General features: G+C 49.0%; 1 protein-coding gene across 3 annotated transcripts; it reads left to right on the plus strand.

Moving 5' to 3' along the window:
- Positions 1 to 38: 38 nt before the first annotated feature.
- EIF5A (eukaryotic translation initiation factor 5A) lies at positions 39 to 22201 on the plus strand. 3 transcript variants are annotated; one of them, XM_033923520.1, is made up of 6 exons: positions 39 to 144; positions 8647 to 8845; positions 11211 to 11315; positions 12579 to 12710; positions 12909 to 12973; positions 21820 to 22201. In XM_033923520.1, the coding sequence occupies exons 2-5, from the start codon at positions 8681 to 8683 to the stop codon at positions 12969 to 12971; spliced, it is 465 nt and encodes a 154-aa protein (XP_033779411.1). In that variant the 5' UTR covers positions 39 to 144; positions 8647 to 8680; the 3' UTR covers positions 12972 to 12973; positions 21820 to 22201. The 3 variants fall into 3 exon arrangements, with proteins under 3 accessions (XP_033779411.1, XP_033779409.1, XP_033779410.1); XM_033923518.1 differs by lacking the exon at positions 39 to 144 and adding an exon at positions 6589 to 6715 and having other exon boundaries at positions 8524 to 8845; XM_033923519.1 differs by lacking the exon at positions 39 to 144 and adding an exon at positions 6589 to 6715.
- The last annotated feature ends 420 nt before the right edge of the window (positions 22202 to 22621 follow it).

Below are 22621 nucleotides of genomic sequence, written 5' to 3' on the forward strand. Positions count from 1 at the left end.
ACAGCGGTGAAGCCCCGCCCACACCCGGCTAGGTTCGTTCTAAGACGCATGCGTGCGTCTTTCATCACCGCTAAGGGCATGAGACAGTCGGGGGCTTCAGCGCACAATTGTTATTAACTACTTGGGATCTGCGACTGCATAAAGGTGAAACAATATAGGAAATCCCCAGACATGGTGGATACACAATGCTCTCCTGGTTAGTAGGTGAATTCAATCAAAAGCTCTCCTTTCTTTGCAGTTAGATGAGTAAAGCATACAGTGCAAACCAGTGCACCATTATCACCACGGTGACTGTAGACATGTGTGCAAGAGAGACAGTCCACACTCCTATAGAGCTCACCATCTCGTGAAAGTGGGATTTTTCATTCTGAATTTGAGTAAAGCAATGGTTCCAGGCAAGGTTCAAAGTGTGAAGTTGGCAGTTAGCAATAGAGGAGAAAGGGGATGCCAATTGATTTTTTTAAAAATGTATTCCCCCACTTATTGGGCACGATTAACCAATAGGCCCAGTAGGCATGTGCCTAGGGCCCGAAATGGTCAGGGGGGCCCGATGAAGGAAGGCATCAACATTGTTTTTTTCCAAACGGCGATGGGCCCCTCCAGCATCGATCGGCAACGCGGGCCCCACACCCATCGACCGAACGTAAGACAAGCAAGCAACGCGGGTAAGAAAGGCAACGGGAACTGTAATTGTGCAAGCGGTGTTGCTTGCCCAAAGCTTCCCTCTGACGCAGCTTCCTGTTTCCGCCTGGGCGCATGGTGGGGTGGGGTGGGGCGGGGCAGGGGGGCCCAGTGTACTTGTGTGCCTAGGAGCCCTTGACGAATTAATCCTGCCCCGGGTTACAGTAGAAAACATACACATTCAAAACATACACATGCTATCCTATTCTTCCAGATATAATCACTAAAACTAGCATAACGTTAATCAAAAGTTCACTCTATATGAACTATAAAATACATTTCTCTTCAGAGCTAATGAACAAATAAATTTTCAGCTCCTTCTTGAATGACAGTTTCTCCCTACAAAGTCTTAAAAACCAACAAAAGATATGGACCAACAACAGAGATGGTTGTTGCTTGTGGTTTTTTTTTATAGTGTGTTTTACCTAGTGCATCAATTGATAACTTCATTGCGGATTGTGATCTCAATTTTCTGGAAGGTATGTACTACAGTTGCCAGATTTCCCAATCTGAAGATCCAGACCCCTAGATCCGCCCCCAGGCTCACCCAGTTCTACCCATCCCTATCTTGTAGATGGTCTGCGCATGCCCGTCCGAGCCAGGACCATTTGAAAAAGAAAAACTTTTTTATTGATTTTAGCCCTGCGAGCCCGTGGTTTAAACCCGTGGGTTAAAACCACGGGCTTGCAGGCCGGGGAAGGGCAGGAGAGATTCGGGGGAAGATTGGGGCAGAGCAGAGTGGCATTCAGGGGGGAAGATCGGGGCAGAGCAGGGCAACATGCGGGGCGAACAGGCAGGACAGAGAGCAGGGCTTCCAGTCAGAAAGATATTTTCGACTGGTCCCCAGCAGTCGCTTTTTCAGTTCATCAGCCAGCCCTGGATATTTTTTTTGTCAGATGAAAGATAAGAAGATAGTAAGATGCTGGTCACCTGCGTATTTTATGGTTTGTGCTTCTTGTATTACGGGAGTTTTTGTATGGGAGGTTTTTGTATTGTGGGAGTATGTATTGTTGATGGTGTATGATGTAATGTTGCACCTTTCTCCCCAATGTTTAATGTTAGAAGCTATGCAGGACCACCATGTTGAGGCAGTCTTCAGGAAACTCTTTGATGTAGCCGCTTTATGCATTAAAGCTGCTTTGGCGATGCCTTTTGTTGCAGGTGCCTGTCACGCTCAAAAATGCACTCTGGAGAGTGAGGCGGTAGTTCCCCCTCCTCAACTTGTTTTGGCGGGGACAGATTATATGTATGACCTTATGCAAGTTTGGAAAAGGTGTCAGCGTACTCCTTCTCTGCCCGCAAAATGCTTTGGTTCAGACAGTGGGCTAGTGATGCCACGTCCAAGGCTTCTTTGGCTAAACTGCCTCTTCAGGGGCAGTTATTGTTTGGCACAGGTCTGGACTAGAGAGCTGAACGGGAACGACGGGGATCCTGCGGGGTTGGAGGCAGCTCGAGCCGAGAGGTTTTCTGTTATGACTGTCCATTTCTTATCAGTATTTAGACGGGCTTGCCTTGAGTTTTAAGTCAGCTCTTATTGATTTTCATGTATGATGTGATTCTTATGCATAATTTACTCCTGTTGTATGGGCTCTTTATTGTTATGACTGTATGGTTTTAAATTGGTATTTTAAAGTGCCTGCTATGAGTTCTAAGGCTGTCTTTATTGATTTTCATGTATGATGTTGCTCTTATGTATAATTTATTCCATTCACAGTGTAAAGACATTCAGTCTGTCTTTAGTCAACATTTGTTTTCTGAGGGAATAGAAAGGGAGAATTGGGTGTGGGTGGACAGCAACAGAAGGATTTACAGAAGATGAGAATGCGAAAAAGAAACTGGGACCAACTTGATGGAAAAATAAGTCTCCAGACAACAAAGGTAAAAAAACAGAATTTATTGACTAAAATGTTAGCTTTGGGAAATGTATATAGCAGATGTCTTTGTATTGTGTTCAAAAGAAAAGGAAATGCATTTCTGGGTTTATTTCTACTGTTGCTGACCCTTGCTGTGGCTGGTGGGAATCCCCAAGCGCCACCAGCAGAGGACCTCCTCTAGAGACGGTCAGAACTCCCCTCCACCAAGTGCAGCAGTCGCTGGCAGCATCCATGAGCCACTGAGGTACCAGCATCTGTGACTTAGGGACGCTACTGCTGCCGACCAAGCTTGGCAAAATGGACCCCCGGCCAACTGCAGAGGAAGTCCTCAGCTGACAGCTTGGGGGTCCTCATCAGCTGAGTATTTCTATTTTATATTTACATTAGAGGCTGTGGTAGAAATCCGTTTACAAAATATGTATTCTTCCCAATTAATATTTCCAAATTAATAAAGTGTCTTTGCTTATTTGTAAATGGGTCTTTACCAGAGCCTCTAATTCAATAGCATAATTAAATGAAATAACTACTTTTGAAGTTTATAGGGATGGGCGGGGCCGGATTTGATTCTAGCGGGGACGGGTTTGATTCTACCAGGGATGGGTGGAGATGGGATTGATTTCTGTCCCCGCGCAGCTCTCTAGTCTGGACAACCTCATGTGTTCCGAGATGGATCATTGCCCTAAGACTCTGCCTGATAGCCTGGGATTCTGGTTGTTCTAATTTTGTGGCTCACGATTTGACCGTATGCAAGTGCCAAGTTGCAGAGATCTTTACAGGGCTATCGATGGCGGTACACTGGCTGCAGACGTTCCTAGCCTCTCTACTCCATGCTGAACAGGCACAATGGTGTCAGGCTGACGGATTGCCCCTCTGTGGATAGGGGGTTGGCTCTCAGCGTTTCTTCCAGCCTGGATGCGCATTACATCCAACCAGTGGGTCTTGGACAATATTCGGTCGGGTTACAAGCTGGCATTTGCTCGACCTCTGACAGATCGGTTCATAGCTCCTTCAGGTCAACCGGACAAAGCGCTCAGGGTTCAAGCCACCGTTCAGCACTTGCTGGATATTCAAGCTATAGAGCTCGCGGGCTCAGGCAGATACTCCATTTACTTTATCATGCCAAAGAAAGGATCAGAAGATTAGAGGCCTATTCTGGATCATCAGCACGTGGATGCGGCTCCCAAGATTCCACGATTCTGAATGGAAACCGTGTGTTTGTTAGGTTACTGCCCCAAGAGAGTTCCTTGCCTCTCTTGATCTCACAGAGATGTACTTGCATATTTCTATTTTTCCAGCCCACAGCAAGTTCTTGCGGTTTTGTGTTTTGGAACCTCATTATCAGTCCTCAGCACTGCCCTTTGGGCTACTGACAGCGCCTCAAACCTTCACAAGGGTGATGGTGGTAGTGGTGGTTACCTGCGGTAGTTGGGTCTCCAGGTGGAAAGTAGCTATTTGACTAGCTCTGACGAGATTCCAGAAGAAACTGGAGGGTCACATAGTCTGTGTCTTCTCCAACAGTGCGATGGTGGTAGCTTAAGTCAATTGTCTAGGAGGAACCAAGAGCACCCCTCTGGCTTAGGAAGCCCACTTTTTCTTTAGGCGGAACATCATCTTCTAGCACTGACGGCAGTGCGTATGGCGGGAGTAGACAGTGTTCTAGCAGACTTCCTAAGCAGACTCGATCCAGGTGAGTGGGTCCTGTTCCCAGAGGCATTCCAAGAGATAGTGGGGTGCTAGATGAGACCCCGCTTTGACCTCATGACCAAGGCTAGAAACAAGAAAGTGGATCACTTCTTTAGTCAGAAATCCGAGCCTGGAAGCGAGGTGCTCAATGCTCTTGTACAGCCTTGGCATCTGGAGATTATCCTGTATGTTTTTCTTCCTTGGTCGATGATCGGCCGGGTCATTCGGAGGATCGCAGCTCATCCGGGCCGTGTTATTCCGGTGGCTTGATTGGCATTGCAGACCATGATAGGCAGATCTGATGAGGCTGTGCCATGGTCACAGCATTTGGCTGAGCGCCTATCCAGCCCTTGTCACGCAGGGTCCGGTATCAATGGAGGATCTGGGTCAGTTTTCTCTTACAGCATGGCTCTTGAGTGCGCAGCCTTAGAGCATGAGGGATATTCTGCCCTGGTTGTTCATACTCATCTGAAGTCTAAAACGTCTGTGGTGTTGACATACGCAAAGGTGTGGAAGGCCTTCCAACATTAGTGTGCCCAGGACCAAGTGGACCTTTATTCAGCTCTAATCTCAATAATTCTTGGCTATCTTCAGGCTAGTTTGGATAAAAGCCTCACTGTGGCTTCTTTTCAGGTCCAAGCGGCTGGGCTCTCCTGTTGGCGTCTCATCCTGATGTTGCTAGATTCTTGAAGGGGGCTTTTCATGTCCGACCACCAGTTAAGCACCCTTTCCCTTCCTGGGACTTTACTTGGTATTGTCTAGCCTTGCCAAGGCTCCTTTTCAGCCCCTTTGGGATGCTACCCTCTTGGACTTGACGCTAGGAAGTTCTTCTTCACCCAGAGGGTGGTGGACACCTGGAATGCGCTTCCAGAGGGCGTGATAGGACAGAGTACGGTTTTGGGGTTCAAGAAGGGATTCAACGATTTCCTGAAGGAAAAGGGGATAGATCAGTGGTCTCAAACTCAAACCCTTTGCAGGGCCGCATTTTGGATTTGTAGTACTTGGAGGGCCGCAGAAAAAATAGTTAATGTCTTATTAAAGAAATGACAACTTTACACGAGGTAAAATTCGTTATAGTTTTTCACTTTCTGCATGTTGCACTGCTTTCAGCTGTATATAACTGAAATTATCAGAAGCAATTAAGGAAAGATTTATAAACTATAGTTTTACGGTGACGAGACAAACAAGCGCTGACCATTCAGCGCAAGATTTCAGCGTGCCACAGGAAAACCTTCTTTTAAATGGCTCCAACGGGGGGGGGGGGGAATCCCCCCACTCTACTTAATAGGGATCGCGCTGCCATGTTGGGGGAGTGTAGGGGGTGTAACCCCCCACATTATACTGAAAACTTAACTTTTTCCCTAAAAAATAGGGAAAAAGTTAAGTTTTCAGTATAATGTAGGGTTATAACCCCCTAACCCCCCCCCCCAATGCCAGCGCGATCCCTATTAAGTAAAGTGGGGGGTGGGTTACCTACCTACACCCCGTCGGAGCCCTTTAAAAGAAGGTTTTCCTGTGGCGCGCTGAAGTCTTGCGCTGAATGGTCGGCGCTTGTTTGTCGGCACGCGTTTCGCTTAAGACTATGAACCGTACAGATGCAGGAAAGCACTTGTGTGAGGTTACAGCAATGAGGCAGGCCAACGTTGCAGAACAACGGTAACATACCGAGGGCCTCAAAGTAGTACCTGGCGGGCCGCATGTGGCCCCCGGGCCGCGAGTTTGAGACCACTGGTATAGATAGAGGATTGCTCTACAGGTCCTGGACCTGATGGGCCATCGTGTGAGCGGACTGCTGGGCGCGATGGACCTCTGGCACTGCTTGGAGGAGTGTGTGGCGCAGTGGTTGAAGCTACAGCCTCAGCACCCTGGGGTTGTGGGTTCAAACCCCGCGCTGCTCCTTGTGACCCTGGGCAAGTCACTTAATCCTCCACAGCCCCAGGTACGTTAGATAGATTGTGAGCCCACCAGGACAGACAGGGAAAATTCTTGAGTATCTGATTGTAAAACCGCTTAGAAAACCTTGATAGGCGGTATATAAAATCCTAATAAACTTAAACTTATGTTCCCCAATCATCTTGAAAAGCGGGCCCCTATGCAAGTCCTTGCCTACCCCTCCCGCCCCTGGCTCTTGCATGACTGCAAATGCATGCATGCTTAGAGAAGCACGTGGCTACCCGGCAGCAGAGAGCCGGGGCGCACAGCGCGTGCGCAGACAGCCTTGGGCGCGCGCGGCCGCTGGCGAGCTGGGAGAGCAAAGGCGGGTGCGTCAGTGGTGCCCGCCTGTGAGGGGAGGAGAAGGGAGAAGGGAAAAGGGAGGGGCGTCCGAGGCGACGCGCAGGCGCTGGTTGTTCTGGGACGAGCTGGAGGGAGGGAGGGAGGAGGAGTTCTGCGCCTGCGTACTGTGTCCCGTGTGCTGCAGCAGCCTGAGCCTCGGGAGCGGCGGCGGTTGCGGTCTTCGGACAGAGAGCTCGAGGACGGTGAGGGGGGCGCGCGGTGAGGGGTGGCGGCCTCTGATTGGGCGGGCGAGGGCAGCGCGCGCGCGAGGCTGGGGCCTTGGAAAAGGGGGTTGGATAACGGTCAGGGCTCGCGCTTAGCCCCCTCCCCCGGGGGGGGGAGGGAGGGATAGGTTGCAGGCTGGCGTGGTGAGGCTACGGGGCAGGGAGAAAGCGTCGGGATGGGGGAGGAAGCTGCCAGGGCAATACAGAAGGAGGGAGGGAGAGAGAGTTGCCATTTATATGGGGGGAGGGGGGCTGCTGGGATGGCTGGTGTCAGAGTCCCTCCTGGAGGGTTTTCAGGATTTCCCCCATGAATATGCATGAGATCTATTAGCATACAATGGAAGCAGTGCATGCAAATAGATCTCATGCATATTCATGGTGGAAACCCTGAAAACCCGACTGGATTGCGGCCTCCGAGGAGAGACTTTGACACCCCCCTGGGCTAGAAGGACTCTCGCTAGACCAGGGGTGTCAAAGTCCCTCCTCGAGGGCCGGAATCCAGTCGGGTTTTCTGGATTTCCCAAATGAATATGCATTGAAAGCAGTGCATGCAAATAGATCTCATGCAGATTCATTGGGGAAATCCTGAAAACCCGACTGGATTCTGGCCCTCGAGGACCAACTTTGACACCTGTGCGGGGTGAGCAACTCCGGTCCTCGAGGGCCGGAATCCAGTTGGGTTTTCAGGATTTCCCCCCAAGAATATGCATTGAAAGCAGTGCATGCAAATAGATCTCATGCATATTCATGAAGGAAACCCTGAAAACCCGACTGGATTGCGGCCTCCGAGGAGAGTCTTTGACACCCCCCTGGGCTAGAAGGACTCTCGCTAGACTCTAGAGCAGGGGTGAGCAACTCCGGTCCTCGAGGGCCGGATTCCAGTTGGGTTTTCAGGATTTCCCCCCAAGAATATGCATTGAAAGCAGTGCATGCAAATAGATCTCATGCATCTTCATGGGGGAAATCCTGAAAACCCTCCAGGAGGGACTTTGACACCCCCTGGTGTAGGAGGTGAAGGGTCTTCTGAATGGTATGAGTAGGGGGCGTCTCTATGAGGTTTGACTTTGCTCAGCAGTTGAGCTGGTTCTGGGTTTCTCCTTTTGCAGCCAGGCACTTTGAGAATGCAATTAAAAAAAAAAAAATGAGGACTGGAAGGCCTTGCATGCACTGGAATGAACCCAAACACCTGGATCAACCAACTCTGAAGCCAGCTGCCAACTTTACCATAGACTAGGACCTGGGATGGAGGACATGTGGGTTGGCAGAGTGGTGCATGAGGGGGGGAGGATTAATAGGGGTGCAGCCCTTCCTCCAGCTCCCAGAATGATACTATTTGGGGGATGAGGAAGGGGTGGGAGTTTGAAGAGGGCAAGTAAATTGTTGGGATGAGGAACAGAAGCTCGTCATGGGCTGAGGTATGGAGAGGATCATTGGTTAGGCATGGTGTCAAGTCAGGAGTTCGAGGTAGCTTGCTGTTAGGGTTTTGTCATTTTGCTTGGAGGTGTGACTGATTTATCTGTGTCTTATGTTGCACTGAGCCTTTGCTTTGCTGTGAGTTGCTGCCCAGGACTAGTTGGGAGCCAGCAGCTGTGCAAGTGAAAGAGCATACTGCGATAGAAATAGCTGCTGGGCCTTTAACAGTAACTAAAGATTGCAGAGTCAGTGGCGCTATGAAGGGAATTGGAAATCTTACCATGTCTTTTTGTGCTGTTTGCTGACAAGAGCATCTGCTCTAAATCAGGAAATCTCTCGCTCAATTTCTAAATCGCCTTTTCTTTCCCACACAGTTAATGTATAGCAGCAGTGACATGGAAAGCTCAGATCTTGTAAATTTTCACTTATTGCACATTGTAGACTGCTGCTTTTAAATCCTGTCTGTCCATATATTTCCCTACCACCACCACCACCAGTTTCCCCTTTCCCCCCACCAAGACCCCAGTCGAGATGGCCGATGACCTGGATTTCGAGACTGGAGATGCAGGAGCCTCCTCCACCTACCCCATGCAATGTTCCGCCCTACGCAAGAATGGTTTTGTTATCCTTAAGTCCCGGCCATGCAAGATTGTGGAGATGTCCACCTCCAAGACCGGCAAGCATGGACATGCTAAGGTGAGCCCTCAAACTTTTAACGCTCCTGTTTCTGCTAATATACAGATCATAAGAAAGTTAGAGCTGTGATATCATTCCCTTATATCTGGAAACTTAGGACATGTTTTACAAAACCGCAGCGATGGCCCCGAAGCCCATAGAGATTTAAAGGGCCTAATGCGGCTTAATAAAAGGAGGCCTAAGTCCAATAAAAAGGTATCGCTGTCATTCCTTTTGTTTGTTTTTTTTTTCTATGTATTATCTAGGACAGGGGTGCCCAACACGTCGATCGCGATCTACCGGTAGCTCAGGAAGGCAACGTGAGTCGATCGCAGAGCCCATCCCGGGCTCCGTGATAGACTCGTGTTGCCGTCCCGATCTACCGGGCCTATCAGCCTTCCTCTCACCGACGTCAAAGACGCCGATGCCGGGCATTAGGCTGTTTTTTTGTCATTTTGTGGGGGGAGGGGGGAGCGTGAGCGTGGCAGCGGCAGCAGTAGCCTGAAAAAAAAATCATCCTGGCCGGGGTCGGTGTCATGCTCCGGAGCTTCTACAGCCTTCCTATCTCCCTCTCCCTTCTACCTGCTTCCGGCCACACCCCCTGCTCCACGGCTCTCTTCGGCAACTCAGCAGCAGCGATCGACACAAGCTTCTGACGTCGGGGCCTACCCTCTGCGAGTCCCGCTTGTTTCAACTTCCTTTTTCCACAAAGGCGGGACTCGTAGAGGGAAGGCCTCGATGTCGGCAGCTTGTCTTGATCACCGCTGCTGATGAGTTGCTGAAGAGAGCCGCGAGCAGGAGGGTGTTGCCAGGTGCAGGTAGAAGGGAGAAGGCCAGATGCAGGAATCGTGGGAGGAGGAGGAGAAGAGAGAGAGAAAGAGAGAGGGGAGGGAAACAAAAGGAAATATTTCATACTGGGCTGGGAGGGAGGGTGGAAAGATTCTGGCTACAGGGTGCAGTAACAAAGGAAAAGGGGGGAAAGCTGAAAATGGAGATAGTGACACAAAGAAGAGAAAGGGTAAGTAGGACCTACTGAATAAGGATAGAGATATAGAGGGGACATGAAGAGGAGGTGAAATAGAGACAGAAGTAATGCTGAAAAAGTGGGAGGGGAGATAAAGACATTGAAAGGGCAAATGGTGAACATGGGGTAAAGACAAGGACAGAGACAAATGAAGATTCTGAAAAAGTGGTGAGATAGGGATATAGGTGAGATGGACACAAAGAAGGGTGATGCTGGAAAATCGGTGGAATGGTAATTCTGACAGACACAGAAGGGAAATGCTGGATCAAGGAGAGATAGGGCTCAGGCTGGATGGAATGAGGAGAAATGCCTTGTTTTCCTGGAACTTCCTCTCCTACGTCAGAATTGACGTCAGTGAGCGGAATGCTGGTCAGCGCGACATTTCTGCAGGGAAAGCTTGGGACGGCGGTGGCTTGAGGGCTGTTCCCCGATGGCGGTGGCAGCAAACCGAGTGGCTTGGGGGAGGGCATGGAGAAAGAAAGAAAGGGGGCAGAGAGGGAGACAGAAAGAAGGGGGAACAGGGAGACAGAAAGAAAAAGTTGGGGGAGAGAATGAGGTCTGGAGGAGAGGAAACATACAGGAGGCTGAAAGAAAGGAAAAAAGATTGGATGCACAGTCAGAAGAAGAAAGTGCAACCAGAGACTCATGAAATCACCAAACAGCAAAGGTAGGAAAAATGATTTTATTTTCAATTTAGGGATCAAAATGTGTCTGTTTTGAGAATTTATATCTGCTGTCTATATTTTGCACTATGGCTCCCTTTTACTAAACCGCAATAGCGTTTTTTAGCGCAGGGAGCCTATGAGCATTGAGAGCAGTGCGAGGCGTTCAGCGTAACTCCCTGAGCTAAAACCTACTATTGTGATTTAGTAAAAAGGGAGGGGGTGTATTTGTCTATTTTTGTATTTTGTTACTGAGGTGACATTGCATAGAGTCATCTGCCGTGACCTCTTTGAAAAAACCTGGAATATGAATAATTAACATTTTCTCTGCCTTTCAGTGTGCTTTGTGGTTTGTTTTTTTTTAATTTTGGTAGATCATTTTGACTTAGTCATTATAAAAGTAGCTCGCAAGCCCATAAAGTGTGGGCACCCCTGATCTAGGAAACTTACCACCCCCCACACACACCTTTTACAAAAACATAGCATGGTTTTTAGCGCCGGCCGCAGTGGTAACTGCTCCGAGGCTCATAGGAATTCTATGAGCATTGTAAAGGGGGAGGGGTTAGAGATCTCTGGTGAGCAATATTTTTTTTTTCTCTATTTTCTTGTCAGGAAGTGGGTTAATCATTTTGGGAAGTGGGGAGGGGTCTCTGTCTTTAAACTTTTAGAATTGGCAGTTTTTGGATCTTTCTGCTTGCAGGTACACCTGGTTGGCATAGACATATTTACTGGAAAGAAATACGAAGATATTTGTCCTTCTACACACAATATGGATGTCCCAAACATTAAAAGAAGTGACTTCCAGGTATAAAAAACATGCTAAATGCTGTTATATAAGGACTGTTTTGTCAAGTTGTCACATCTGCACAGCTGCATTTATAGGTAACTTGTAGGTCTTAGCTGCACAAGTTTGATTGCTTATGTTCCGTGGAACAGAATCCAGGCCTGGTGTCAGGCGATCCCGGAGGTGGATCTCCCTTCCAGGATTATGGTCAGCCAAGGGGAATGACATAACTGGCCTTGGTTCCCCTTTGATGTGGCTGTACAGATTACTACAGTAGCTATAGCTTCCTACCGTGGTTCCCTGAAAATAAGACAGTGTCTTATTAATTTTGGGCCCAAAAAACGCACTCGGTCTTTTTTTCGGGGTATGCACATGATCATCTCTCCTTTCCTCTCCTTAACCCCAATTCTTCTTCTTTCCTTTCTCTCCACATGTGCAGCATCTCTTCCCCTCCCATCCCCCTGTGCAGCAGAACCCTTGCCCAGCTTCTATCCTTCCCTCCCCATCCCTCATGCAGCATAACCCTTGCCCAGCTTCTATCCTTCCCTCTCATCCCTTGTGCAGCAGAACCCTTGAGCACGCCCCCGCCGCGCAGCAGAACCCCCGCTGACACTCCATCCTTTCCTCTCAGCGAGCAAGCCCTACCTTCATCCAAAGCAGCGTCGGGTCGGCACCACTCTAAACAGGCTGCTTCGGCCTTGTCCGTCGGGGGATTCACTCTGCTACATTACTGATGAAGAGTTGGGACGAGGGCTTATTTTTTGGGGAAACACGGTAGTAAGGGCTTGTTAACAAATTCTCTCCCTCATCCTCTGGTCTCCCGGCTCAGCTGCCTTTTCTAGTGGTCTTGCAAGCAAGAAGCAGATCAAGTGATGTGGAAACCAGGTTTCAATTGACTATTCAGTAAAACAGTCTGGTTTCCACATCGCTTGGTGTTTCTGGCCAGCTCCTTGCTTGTACAGCTCTGGTGTTTGCAGATTTATGCTTCTCATGGTTGGTATTTTCCAGTGGTCTTGACAGAATCCTGTGGGGGTAGCAGTGTGATAGTTTGATCTGTGGGTAGAACCAAAGTGGTTTATGTATTATATGCAGGTACTTTTTCTGTACTTAATGAGCTTACAACCTATGTCTTGTACCTGGGGTAATGAAGGGTTATGTGATGTGCCCAGGGTCACAAGGAGCTACTAACCATTAGGCTACTCCCATGTTTGTGGGTTAGCAATACTGGAGATGTGGGATTTAACTTGTATACCATGTTTCTTGAAAAGGATTGTTCTATTACAGCTTATTGGCATCTCGGACGGATACCTGTCGCTGCTGCAGGACAGTGGGGACGTGCGTGAGGACCTGCGGCTTCCTGAGGGGGACCTGGGGAAGGAGATCGAACAGAAGTATGAAGCTAATGAAGAGATCCTGGTGAGACTTGGGCATGTTCTCTACTTTTCTGGGACTGCAGAGCTGTGAGAGCCGTCTGTGGTTTCTGTTAAGAGCATGCCATACTTTGTTTGTTGTTCACATCTCCCTCTGCAAAGTGACTTTTTCCCAGTCCTCTTCTCACATTCAAGAAATGTCCTGGCTTGTGCTGCAGTGGCTGAATCTCTTTCTTCCTCCCAGATCACTGTGCTGTCGGCAATGGATGAGGAAGCTGCGGTTGCTATCAAGGCCATGGCAAAATGAAGGTACAGCATATTGGACTGAAAGTCCTGTCTAGGAATTTGGTGTACATTTCCCCCTCCCCATTCGCGGTTTCCCTACTCGTGATTTCACATAAACACAATTTTTTTGGGGGGGGGGGGAGAGGAGGGAACCCCCCCCATATTTTTGCCTTCCCCCGGCATCCTGGCCTTACCTGGTAATCTAGCTGGTTTTTGGGGCAGGAGTGATCTTCCTACGCTCCTGCCCTGAGCAGATAGTGAGCATAGGAATTGTGACGCTCCTCAATAGCCATTAGGAAATGGCTGTGGGGAGTTCCCGTAGTCTCTTGAGAGACTACGGGAACTCCCCACAGCCATTTCTTAATGGCTATCTGCACGGGGCAGAAGCATAGGAAGATCGCTCCTGCCCCAAAAACCAGCTAGACCACCAGGTAAGGCCGGGATGCCAGGGGAAGGCGGAAGGGAGGCAGGGGTGGGTCACAGCCGGTTATTCGCGGTTTTTCACCATTCGTGATCCAGCTCTGCCCCTATCCCCTGCGAATAACGAGGGAGAAGTGTATTCATTTGGATTTATTTACCAGCTTTTTAAAGGATTGTCACCCAAAGCAGTGTATAGCAAGAATAAGCCAAATATAGGCAGTAGATAATTACAGTAGTAAAATATTCAGATATAAACACATTATGGCTTACTTACAAAGTCAATAGAATACACACTAAAATGTATTAATGATCATCTTTCTGCAGAAGGATTATGTTAATTATCATTTGTTATACCGCATACACCATATTACAGACCTCAGCGGTTTATATTCCAAGTTATAGTCCATATCAAAGAAAAATCAATTCCTAAAGCGAAATGAAGAAAATAAATTCGATTTATCAAACATACTTCTGCACAGCGGGGAGAAATATCTTCCCTTAACATGATTTATCTACAGGCAGTCCCCGAGTTACAGAACTCGACTCAAGTATGACTCGTACTTAAGAACATAGTTGCAGCTTCATTTGATTTCACCAAGCAGTATTTCCAGTGGCATAGACTCCTGTAGCAGATTCAGGAATGATACATAGGGACGGTGTATGGTTGTGCCTGAGAGGGAACATTGGTAGGGACAGTTGGCCCTTTTGTCACCTGGGAGCAGAGGTAAGCAGCAAGAATCTTAAAATCTATGAGTTATGAGTTACATATGAATCCGATTTAAGAACAGCTTTAAAAACATAACTTAAGATGTCTGATCATTAGAATAAGTAATCAATGGCCCCCAAATCTTTTTAAACTTATGATAATTTCCTTGTTGCATGGCAAGCACCCTCTCCATTTTGTAAATATGACATACTGAATTCCACTAAACACCTTGGTATTAGATAAGATATAGGGGGTGGGATTGGGAAAGATAATAATTGCTAATTGTGGGAAGGGATTCTTTTATATTTATATATTTTAAGGATTATAAGTAAGATTGTCAAGTGACTTGTTAAAAATTTTTTTATTTTTTTTTTAAATTCTTTATTCATTTTAAAACTTACATCAAGTGTACAAATATTATATAATAAACACATTTAGCTTGAGCACTTGAACATCTTATCATTATATCTTATAATTAAAAAAGTAACCCTCATCCCACCCTCCCTCAAAACCTTCTATTCATTATAAGATCATATAATTTGAAACCCACCCCCCACCCAATACTGAATGATGTATAATTAATAGAAAAATGGCATCTAATCACGACAGAAAGATGTTAATGGCTCCCATATTTTACTAAAATTTTTATAATTTCCATTCTGTACCGCTATTGATCTTTCCATTCTATATATGTGACATACTGAGTAACACTGTGATCCTTCTAATTATTAGTAATATGTTGGATGGCAACTCCAGTCAAAATCATTAAAAGTTTGTTGTTACACGCTGATATCTGACTCTTTTTTCTCATAGACATTCCAAATATCACAGTATCATATGATAACGCTACATGGTTTTCCAATAAACAATTTATTTGATCCCAGATTGAGTTCCAAAAGGCTAAGATATGGGGACAGTAGAATATAAGATGATCCAAAGTCCCAACCTCTAATTTACAATGCCAGCATCTATTGGACAAGGAACTATTTAATTTTTGTAATCTAACTGGGGTCCAAAAAGCTCTATGTAACAAAAAAAACCAAGTTTGTCTCATAGACGCTGTAAAAAAATTTTTTGATTATTATACACTTGTAAGATTTGAAAATGAATAAAGATTTTTTTATTTTTTTTTAAACAACTTGTTCTTAACCCGAGGACTGCCTGTATTTGCTTATAGTCTGAAATTCCAAGTTATGTAAATACGTATATTGCTACTTGGGCCATCAAATTTTATTTGTAAACTTTAAGTATTGAGTTTTATAAGGTTGCAGCAAAGAATCCCCTAAAATTTCACATCCCACCTTCCTTTTTTTATTTTTTTTTAATTTATAAATCTTTATTCATTTTAAATCTTTCAACAAGTGTACAATAAAATCATCATTTAATATATAACATCACTTGAAGCTCTACAATTTCCCAAGAAAAAGATTATATCCTACCCCACCCTCCCAAAAATTATATTCAAATATAATATATATCATATAATATAATTTGGATCATTTGTTTTATAATTTGATAATGAAAACCACAAAACACACCCCTCACCCACAAAACAATATATATTAAGTAAGTAAAGGAAAATGCTGATTCTTTAGCACTCTCCAGACCAGTAGAGGTTAACTTTACGATTGGGTATATATCTAATCATGACCAGCAGGTGGAGACTGAAAACAAAACTTTGGGACAGTATATCCTAGCCCCTCCTCTCTATTTCCCTCAGTCTTCTTTCAGTCTCCAGCAGGTGTTGAGTGATCTGTACCCATCTCCCTTGGTAGGGCTGTTGGAATTTGTTTAGAGGTTTATTGTCCCTGTTTTTAGCCGGACGGAGCTTGGACGGACTCTGTTTGGGGGTTCGTCCGACCTCGGGGGTGTCAAACCCGGCGGGTCACGAGCGGGGTCCCTCCCCCCACTTCCTCCACCTCCCCATATTTTTTTAGAGGAGCCTCAGCAGTAAGCCTTGCCCCCTAAATCAAGCAAGGCATATTGCTTCGAGAGCCTGTGGAGTCTGTTCTGTAAAAAAAAAAAAAAAAATCCTGAGGTAGTGCTGGTCTGGAGGGTTGTATCCCTTTAAGAAAACTGTATTTTACTGTATTTTTTCAACTAACCGGCACTTTTTTACAGCTAGGTCGCGTATGGAGCAATGAGCACTTCTAAAGGGAAAAAGTGCTCATTGTGCTCCAGACGCGAGGCACTCGCGGCCGGCCTGTGCAAGCGGTGTTCAGGCCGGTGCGGTGGAGGAGCTCCGTCGGCAGCGGCTGCAGGCGCCCAGAGCTCCCCGCCGATGGTGCCTCGCGAGTCGGCAGGGAACGGTGGAGAAGCCCGGTCTTCTCCGTCCGCCCACGGAGGGATTCCCCGAGCCGCCGACGGTCGGGTTTTAGAGGATTCCCTCTCAGCTGATATTTTGACAGCTGATGCCGGCTTGCCTGTTTTAGCGGCTGAGACTATTCAGGTCTCTCAGCCGCTGCAGGCTATGGAGGGAGCTGTTTTGGCGGGAAAGACGCCATCTTCTCTGTCTGGCCCCTCCATTTTGTCTTCCACCTCAGGTGACCTTCCCCCTGTTTTGGCTAAGCAGGGGCAGGTTTCTGCTGGGTCCCCTGCTGTGGCAGGGAGTCCCTTGGGACCCTCGGGGGGTTTTTCCCCTGATTTTTTCTTTTCATTATGCAAAGCCTATTTTCAGGCGGCTGGGGGTCCCGGTTGCGCCCAGGGGGTCTCGGGGGGTGGGGTTTCCTCCGCGCTCCCTGCGGCTTTGCCTCTCTCGTCTGACGTGACGTCCCCTCCGCCGCCTCTCTTGTCCAAGCGTCCGCGGGTGTCGTGGGACGAGGATTTGTGGTCGGAGGAACGTGTCGGTCTGGAGGAGGACCTGGACCCTTCTGAGGAATTCCAGGACCCTCTGGAGGGGACGGAAGCTGGCGGCGGGTTGTCGGGTTTCCCGTTCTCCAGTGACGAGGCGTCCGTGGTGCGCCTTTTTCAGAGAGATGAGCTGCCTGACCTTATCCAACAGGTTTCTTCGGCTTTGCGTTTTGAGGACGCGCCGCCGGAGACTCTGCGTGTGGGGGACCCTCTGTTACGAGGGATCCGTTCCGTTTCCCGCTCTTTTCCTATGCATCAGGATATTCGGGATATTATTCTTGAGCAGTGGAAAACGCCGGAGACGCCGTTTCGGCTGGCGCGCAGCATGGCTCGCCTGTATCCCATTCCTGAAGGGGATCGGGCTACGTTAGCTTCGCCAGTCGTGGATGCGGTGGTCTCGGCTATTTCCAAGCGGCATACCGTGCCTGTTGAGGGCGGTTCTGCCTTGCGGGACTCTGAGGAGCGCAAATTGGAGACCATCCTTAAGCAAAATTTTCAAGTCTCTGCCTTTGGGGTCCAGGCGGCTATTTGTGGGGGACTGGTCGCTCGCGCCGTGTTTCGGTGGGCGGAGCGGGTCTTGGATCGAGAGTCTGACGACTGGTCTCTGGTGGATCAGGAGGTAGCGAAGATTGAGATGGCTGCCTCATTCCTCTCGGATGCTCTGTATGACTTGGTGCGGATCTCGGCTAAGTCCATGGCTTTTGGCGTGGCCGCAAGGCGTGTGTTGTGGCTGCGCGCTTGGGCGGCGGATGCTGCGTCCAAAGCTAAGCTTACTAAATTTCCCTTTCGGGGGTCGTTTTTATTTGGAGAGGACTTGGATAAGTTGATTCAGACTCTGTCGGACTCGAAAGTTCCCCGTTTGCCGGAGGACCGTGCCCGCCCGGCGTCTCGGGGTGGTGCGGCCCGGGGGCGTTTGCGGGAATTTCGCAAGTATCGCCCTGGGCGTGGGGCTGCTTCTTTCCAGTCTCCGGGGTTTTCCCGGGGTCGGTTCTTCCAGCGCATGCAGCCCTTTCGGGGGGCCCGTCGGGGGGCAGGGAATCCCTCCGCCGGTTCCCCCGCTTCCCGTCCTGCACAATGACGCCTTGCCGGCGCCCCCCTTGGTTCCGGTGGGGGCCCGGCTGCGCGACTTTTTTCCCAAATGGGCCGAGATCACGTCCGATCAGTGGGTCCTGGAGGTGGTGCGGGACGGTTATGCCCTGGAGTTCGCCCGCTCTCTGCCGGATTTTTTCCTCGCTTCTCCATGTCAGACTCCTGGGAAGACGCTGGCGTTTCGCCAGACCCTTCAGCGCTTGCTAGATCTCAGGGCAGTAGTTCCAGTGCCCCCCCCGGAGTGGGGCACGGGCAGGTACTCCATTTACTTTGTGGTGCCCAAGAAGGAGGGGACTTTTCGGCCCATCCTCGATTTGAAAGGGGTCAACAGGGCTCTCAAGGTTCCCTCTTTCCGTATGGAAACGCTGCGGTCGGTCATTCTGGCGGTTCAGCCGGGGGAGTTTCTCACTTCTCTCGATCTGACGGAGGCCTACTTGCATGTTCCTATTCGGACCTCTCATCAGCGTTTCCTGCGCTTTGCGATCTTGGGTCGGCACTATCAGTTCTGTGCGCTTCCCTTTGGGCTGGCCACGGCTCCCCGGACGTTCACCAAGGTGATGGTGGTCGTCGCGGCAGCCTTGCGGTCGGAGGGCATCCTGGTACACCCCTACCTGGACGACTGGTTAATTCAGGCCAAGTCGTTGCAGGAAAGCTCCCGGGTTACGGCTCGGGTGGTGGAGTTTCTCCGGTCGCTGGGCTGGGTGGTCAACCTTTCCAAGAGTCGGTTGGTTCCGGCTCAGCGTCTGCAGTACCTCGGGGTGCTGTTCGACACCTCCTTGGGGAAGGTCTTCCTCCCAGAGGCCCGGGTGAGCAAATTGCAGTCTCAGATTCGCCTGCTTTTGGCGTCCCGGTGTCCTCGGGCGCGAGATTTCCTCCAGGTCCTGGGGTCGATGGCGGCGTCCCTGGACGTGGTGAGGTGGGCGCGGGCCCACATGCGTCCTCTCCAGTATGCTCTGCTCCGGAGGTGGTCTCCCCAGAGGCACGGGATGGATGTTCCGGTTCCCCTGCGAGGCTTGGCGCGCTGCAGTCTGCGTTGGTGGCTCCGGACCCCTCACCTAGTTCAGGGGGTGGGTCTGGATCTTCCGCAGTGGACGGTGCTCCTTACGGATGCGAGTCTCCTGGGTTGGGGGGCCCAGTGCCTGGGTCACTCAGCTCAGGGAACCTGGTCCACGGAGGAGGCCTCCTGGTCGATCAACGTGTTGGAGACCAGGGCGGTCCGGCTGGCGCTGTTGGCTTTCCACTCCCTTTTGTTGGGCAAGTCGGTCAGAGTCCTGTCGGACAATGCCACGGCGGTGGCTTATGTCAATCGTCAGGGGGGCACCAAGAGCACTCTGGTGGCGCAGGAGGCGGCTCGGCTCATGGTTTGGGCGGAGTCGCATCTTCTGGACCTCTCGGCCTCTCACATTGCCGGGGTAGAAAACGTTCAGGCGGACTTCCTCAGTCGTCACTTCTTGGATCCGGGAGAGTGGTGTCTCGGCGCCGAGGCGTTTCAGTTGCTAGTGCGTGCTTGGGGGCAGCCCCTGATGGATCTGATGGCTACAAGTGGCAACGCCAAAGTACCCCGCTTCTTCAGTCGTCGCAGGGACGGTCTGGCCGAGGGTCTGGATGCTCTGGTCCAACCGTGGCCAACGGAGGGGCTGTTGTATGTGTTCCCTCCTTGGCCATTAGTGGGCAGAGTACTGCTTCGCATTGTTCGCCATCCGGGGCTGGTGGTCTTGGTGGCTCCGGATTGGCCTCGTCGTCCGTGGTATGCGGATCTGGTGAGGCATCTGGTGGCGGATCCTCTTCCTCTGCCTCTCGGGTGCGATCTTCTGACGCAGGGTCCCATTCCCATGTTCGACCCGTCTCCCTTTTGTCTTACGGCTTGGCTCTTGAAAGGGGCCGCCTGAGTAAGAAGGGATATTCCGACAAGGTGATCTCTACACTTTTGGGGTCCCGGAGGCTTTCTACCTCTCGGGCTTATGTACGGGTTTGGCGTCTTTTTGAGGAATGGTGCCAAGCGCGGGGAGTGGTCTCCTTTCGCGCTTCTCTGCCTAACATTCTAGAGTTTTTGCAGGATGGCCTGGATAGGGGCCTGGCCTGGTCTTCTCTTCGGGTTCATCTGGCGGCCCTGTCGGCTTTTCGGGGGCTGGTGACAGGTCAGCGTTTGTCAGCCATTCCTGATGTGATTCGCTTTCTTAGGGCGGCCAAGTTGATCAGGCCTCCCATAAGGCCCTCGATTCCCTCTAGGGATCTCAATCTGGTTCTCTCTGTTCTAGTGCGCCCTCCTTTCGAGCCGTTGGATGGCTGTTCGTTGAAGGACCTTACGCTGAAGTCGGTCTTTTTGGTGGCCATTACTTCCGCTAGACGGGTGTCTGAGCTACAGGCTTTCTCTTGTAGGGCTCCCTTCCTGGAGTTTTCGAAGGAGCGGGTTGTTTTGCGGCCTGTTCCTTCCTTTCTGCCGAAGGTAGTTTCTCCTTTTCATGTCAATCAATCGGTGGTCCTCCCGGTCTTGGGTAGTCGGGAGGGTTCTTCTGAGCAACGACAGCTGCGCAAGTTGGATGTCGGTCGGGTCCTCCATGCTTATGTGCAGCGGACCCGGGATTTTCGGAGCTCCGATCATCTCTTTGTGCTTCTGGCGGGTCCTCGTCGGGGGGCTGGCGCTTCTAAGGCTACTATTGCGCGTTGGATCAAGGAGATGATTGCTTCCGCTTATCTTCTGAGTCAGAAGCCGGTTCCGGAGTTTCTCAAGGCTCATTCCACTAGGGGTCAGGCGGCTTCTTGGGCTGAGTCGTCGCTCGTGCCTCCGGTGGATATTTGTAAGGCTGCGGTTTGGTCCTCCTTGCATTCATTTGTTCGGCATTATCGGGTAGATGTTCAGGCGCGTCGGGACGCGGTGTTCGGTGAGCGTGTTCTGGTATCGGCCCTTCGGGGGTCCCGCCCGTGAGAGGGACTGCTTTGGTACGTCCCAATCGTAAAGTTAACCTCTACTGGTCTGGAGAGTGCTAAAGAAGGAGAAATTAGGTTCTTACCTGCTAATTTACTTTCTTTTAGCTTCTCCAGACCAGTAGAGGTCCCCACCCTGTCTGTTGTTGTTGTTGTTGGGGCTGTTGCGCGGGCAGTTTTTGGTTTTTTGCTGCGGGTTCTAGTATTTTTCTAGGGCCGGGGAGAATTGAAGAACAGCGGCTGTGGCTCGGCTGGCTTAGCTGGCGAGCTGTGGGGACCTTCTTCCTTCGGGAATTTCTCCTCTGCATTTTCCAACAGCATTTTTGGGTATGTTATTTGTTACTCCTTTCGGAGTATTGTTTTTTCTCTCTGTTGTTTTCCAGTTCTTGGTTCTGCTTGGCTATTCGGCAGACTGAGGGAAATAGAGAGGAGGGGCTAGGATATACTGTCCCAAAGTTTTGTTTTCAGTCTCCACCTGCTGGTCATGATTAGATATATACCCAATCGTAAAGTTAACCTCTACTGGTCTGGAGAAGCTAAAAGAAAGTAAATTAGCAGGTAAGAACCTAATTTCTCCTTATTCCACCTTCCTTTTTTAATAGGTAATTTTAGTTTTCAAAGTATTTGTTTGCATTTATCCTCCTCTTTTCTAGATCCATTTGCACACAGCAGAGTAACTACTTCTGATTTCCTTTAGAAAAGCATATTCATGGTGGAGTTCTCTAGATTAATAGTAACAGTAGTAGAAAATGTCAAGGCTTTACATTCAGAAGATGAACGCATAAGAAAATGTAAACTGTGTTTAGAATAAAGTCTTAAAAACATACATCTCTAGGCCATAGATTCAAAACATTGTAAAAACTTTTTGCTTTGTTTTTAGGGGTGCTACCAGAGGATTGATTGTCTACTTCAGCCTGTCTGCCAGAACCAGGAAAATAAAATTACATTTTCAAGGTGCAGGAGAGAAAGAGCTCTTAGAAGTCAAATATAATTTTCAGAATTATTTTGTTTATTTTTGGGGGGGGTAGGGATGTGGATTTTCAGGAGCAGGGCTACCAACCAGAATGGTGCAGGATTTTATTTTGCAAAAGTGATTTTGGCCTGACTCCTACCCTCTCCACCTCCCCTCTCCACCCTGCTCTCAGGAGTCTGTAGCACTACAGTCTGGTTCTTGCTAAAAATTTGCACTTAATATTAAAATGGAAAAAAAAAAAAAAGACTAAGACAAAAGGACTTGCATTAAACCTTTTATTTTCAATTGTTGGGTTTGCAGCTGTATTTTATTATCTTTTGACCTTGTGTGTGTGTCCCGTTTTTTTTGTTTTTTTTTTGCTTTTTAAAGGTTGGTTAAGTGAGTTGTGGGGGATTGCAGATTCCACTTATAAATTGCTTCAATGTTGAGGGAAAATCTATTCATGGCAAGGTGTGCGGTAGAAGTTGGGGTGCCCATTCTATAGTCGCTTAAGGCCTTTTTTTCACAAGGTAGCCAGTCTGGCATATCACTGCTGCGATCTTTCTTGCCTTTTTTTCCTCCATAATATCTCGAGCCAGGTCCAAATTCTTATTAACCAGATGACCTGACCAGCATCATTTAGGAAGTCTCGACGAGACAGCTTGTGGAATCCTAGTAGATGCTCATTACTCAAGAAAGTAAGTGTGAACCATTGTCTGCAATGTGTTCT

The sequence above is a fragment of the Geotrypetes seraphini genome, chromosome 16 (genome assembly GCF_902459505.1).
Source record: "Geotrypetes seraphini chromosome 16, aGeoSer1.1, whole genome shotgun sequence".
Lineage (NCBI taxonomy): Eukaryota > Metazoa > Chordata > Amphibia > Gymnophiona > Dermophiidae > Geotrypetes > Geotrypetes seraphini.

What these genes read in the sequence shown, in the direction of transcription:
- EIF5A (XM_033923520.1), top strand. Translation starts at nt 8,681, where the DNA reads ATGGCCGATGACCTGGATTTCGAGACTGGAGATGCAGGAGCCTCCTCC. An exon ending in GCAAGCATGGACATGCTAAG is followed by an intron (nt 8,846 to 11,210) that starts GTGAGCCCTCAA and finishes TTCTGCTTGCAG; the next exon opens with GTACACCTGGTTGGCATAGA. An exon ending in TTAAAAGAAGTGACTTCCAG is followed by an intron (nt 11,316 to 12,578) that starts GTATAAAAAACA and finishes GTTCTATTACAG; the next exon opens with CTTATTGGCATCTCGGACGG.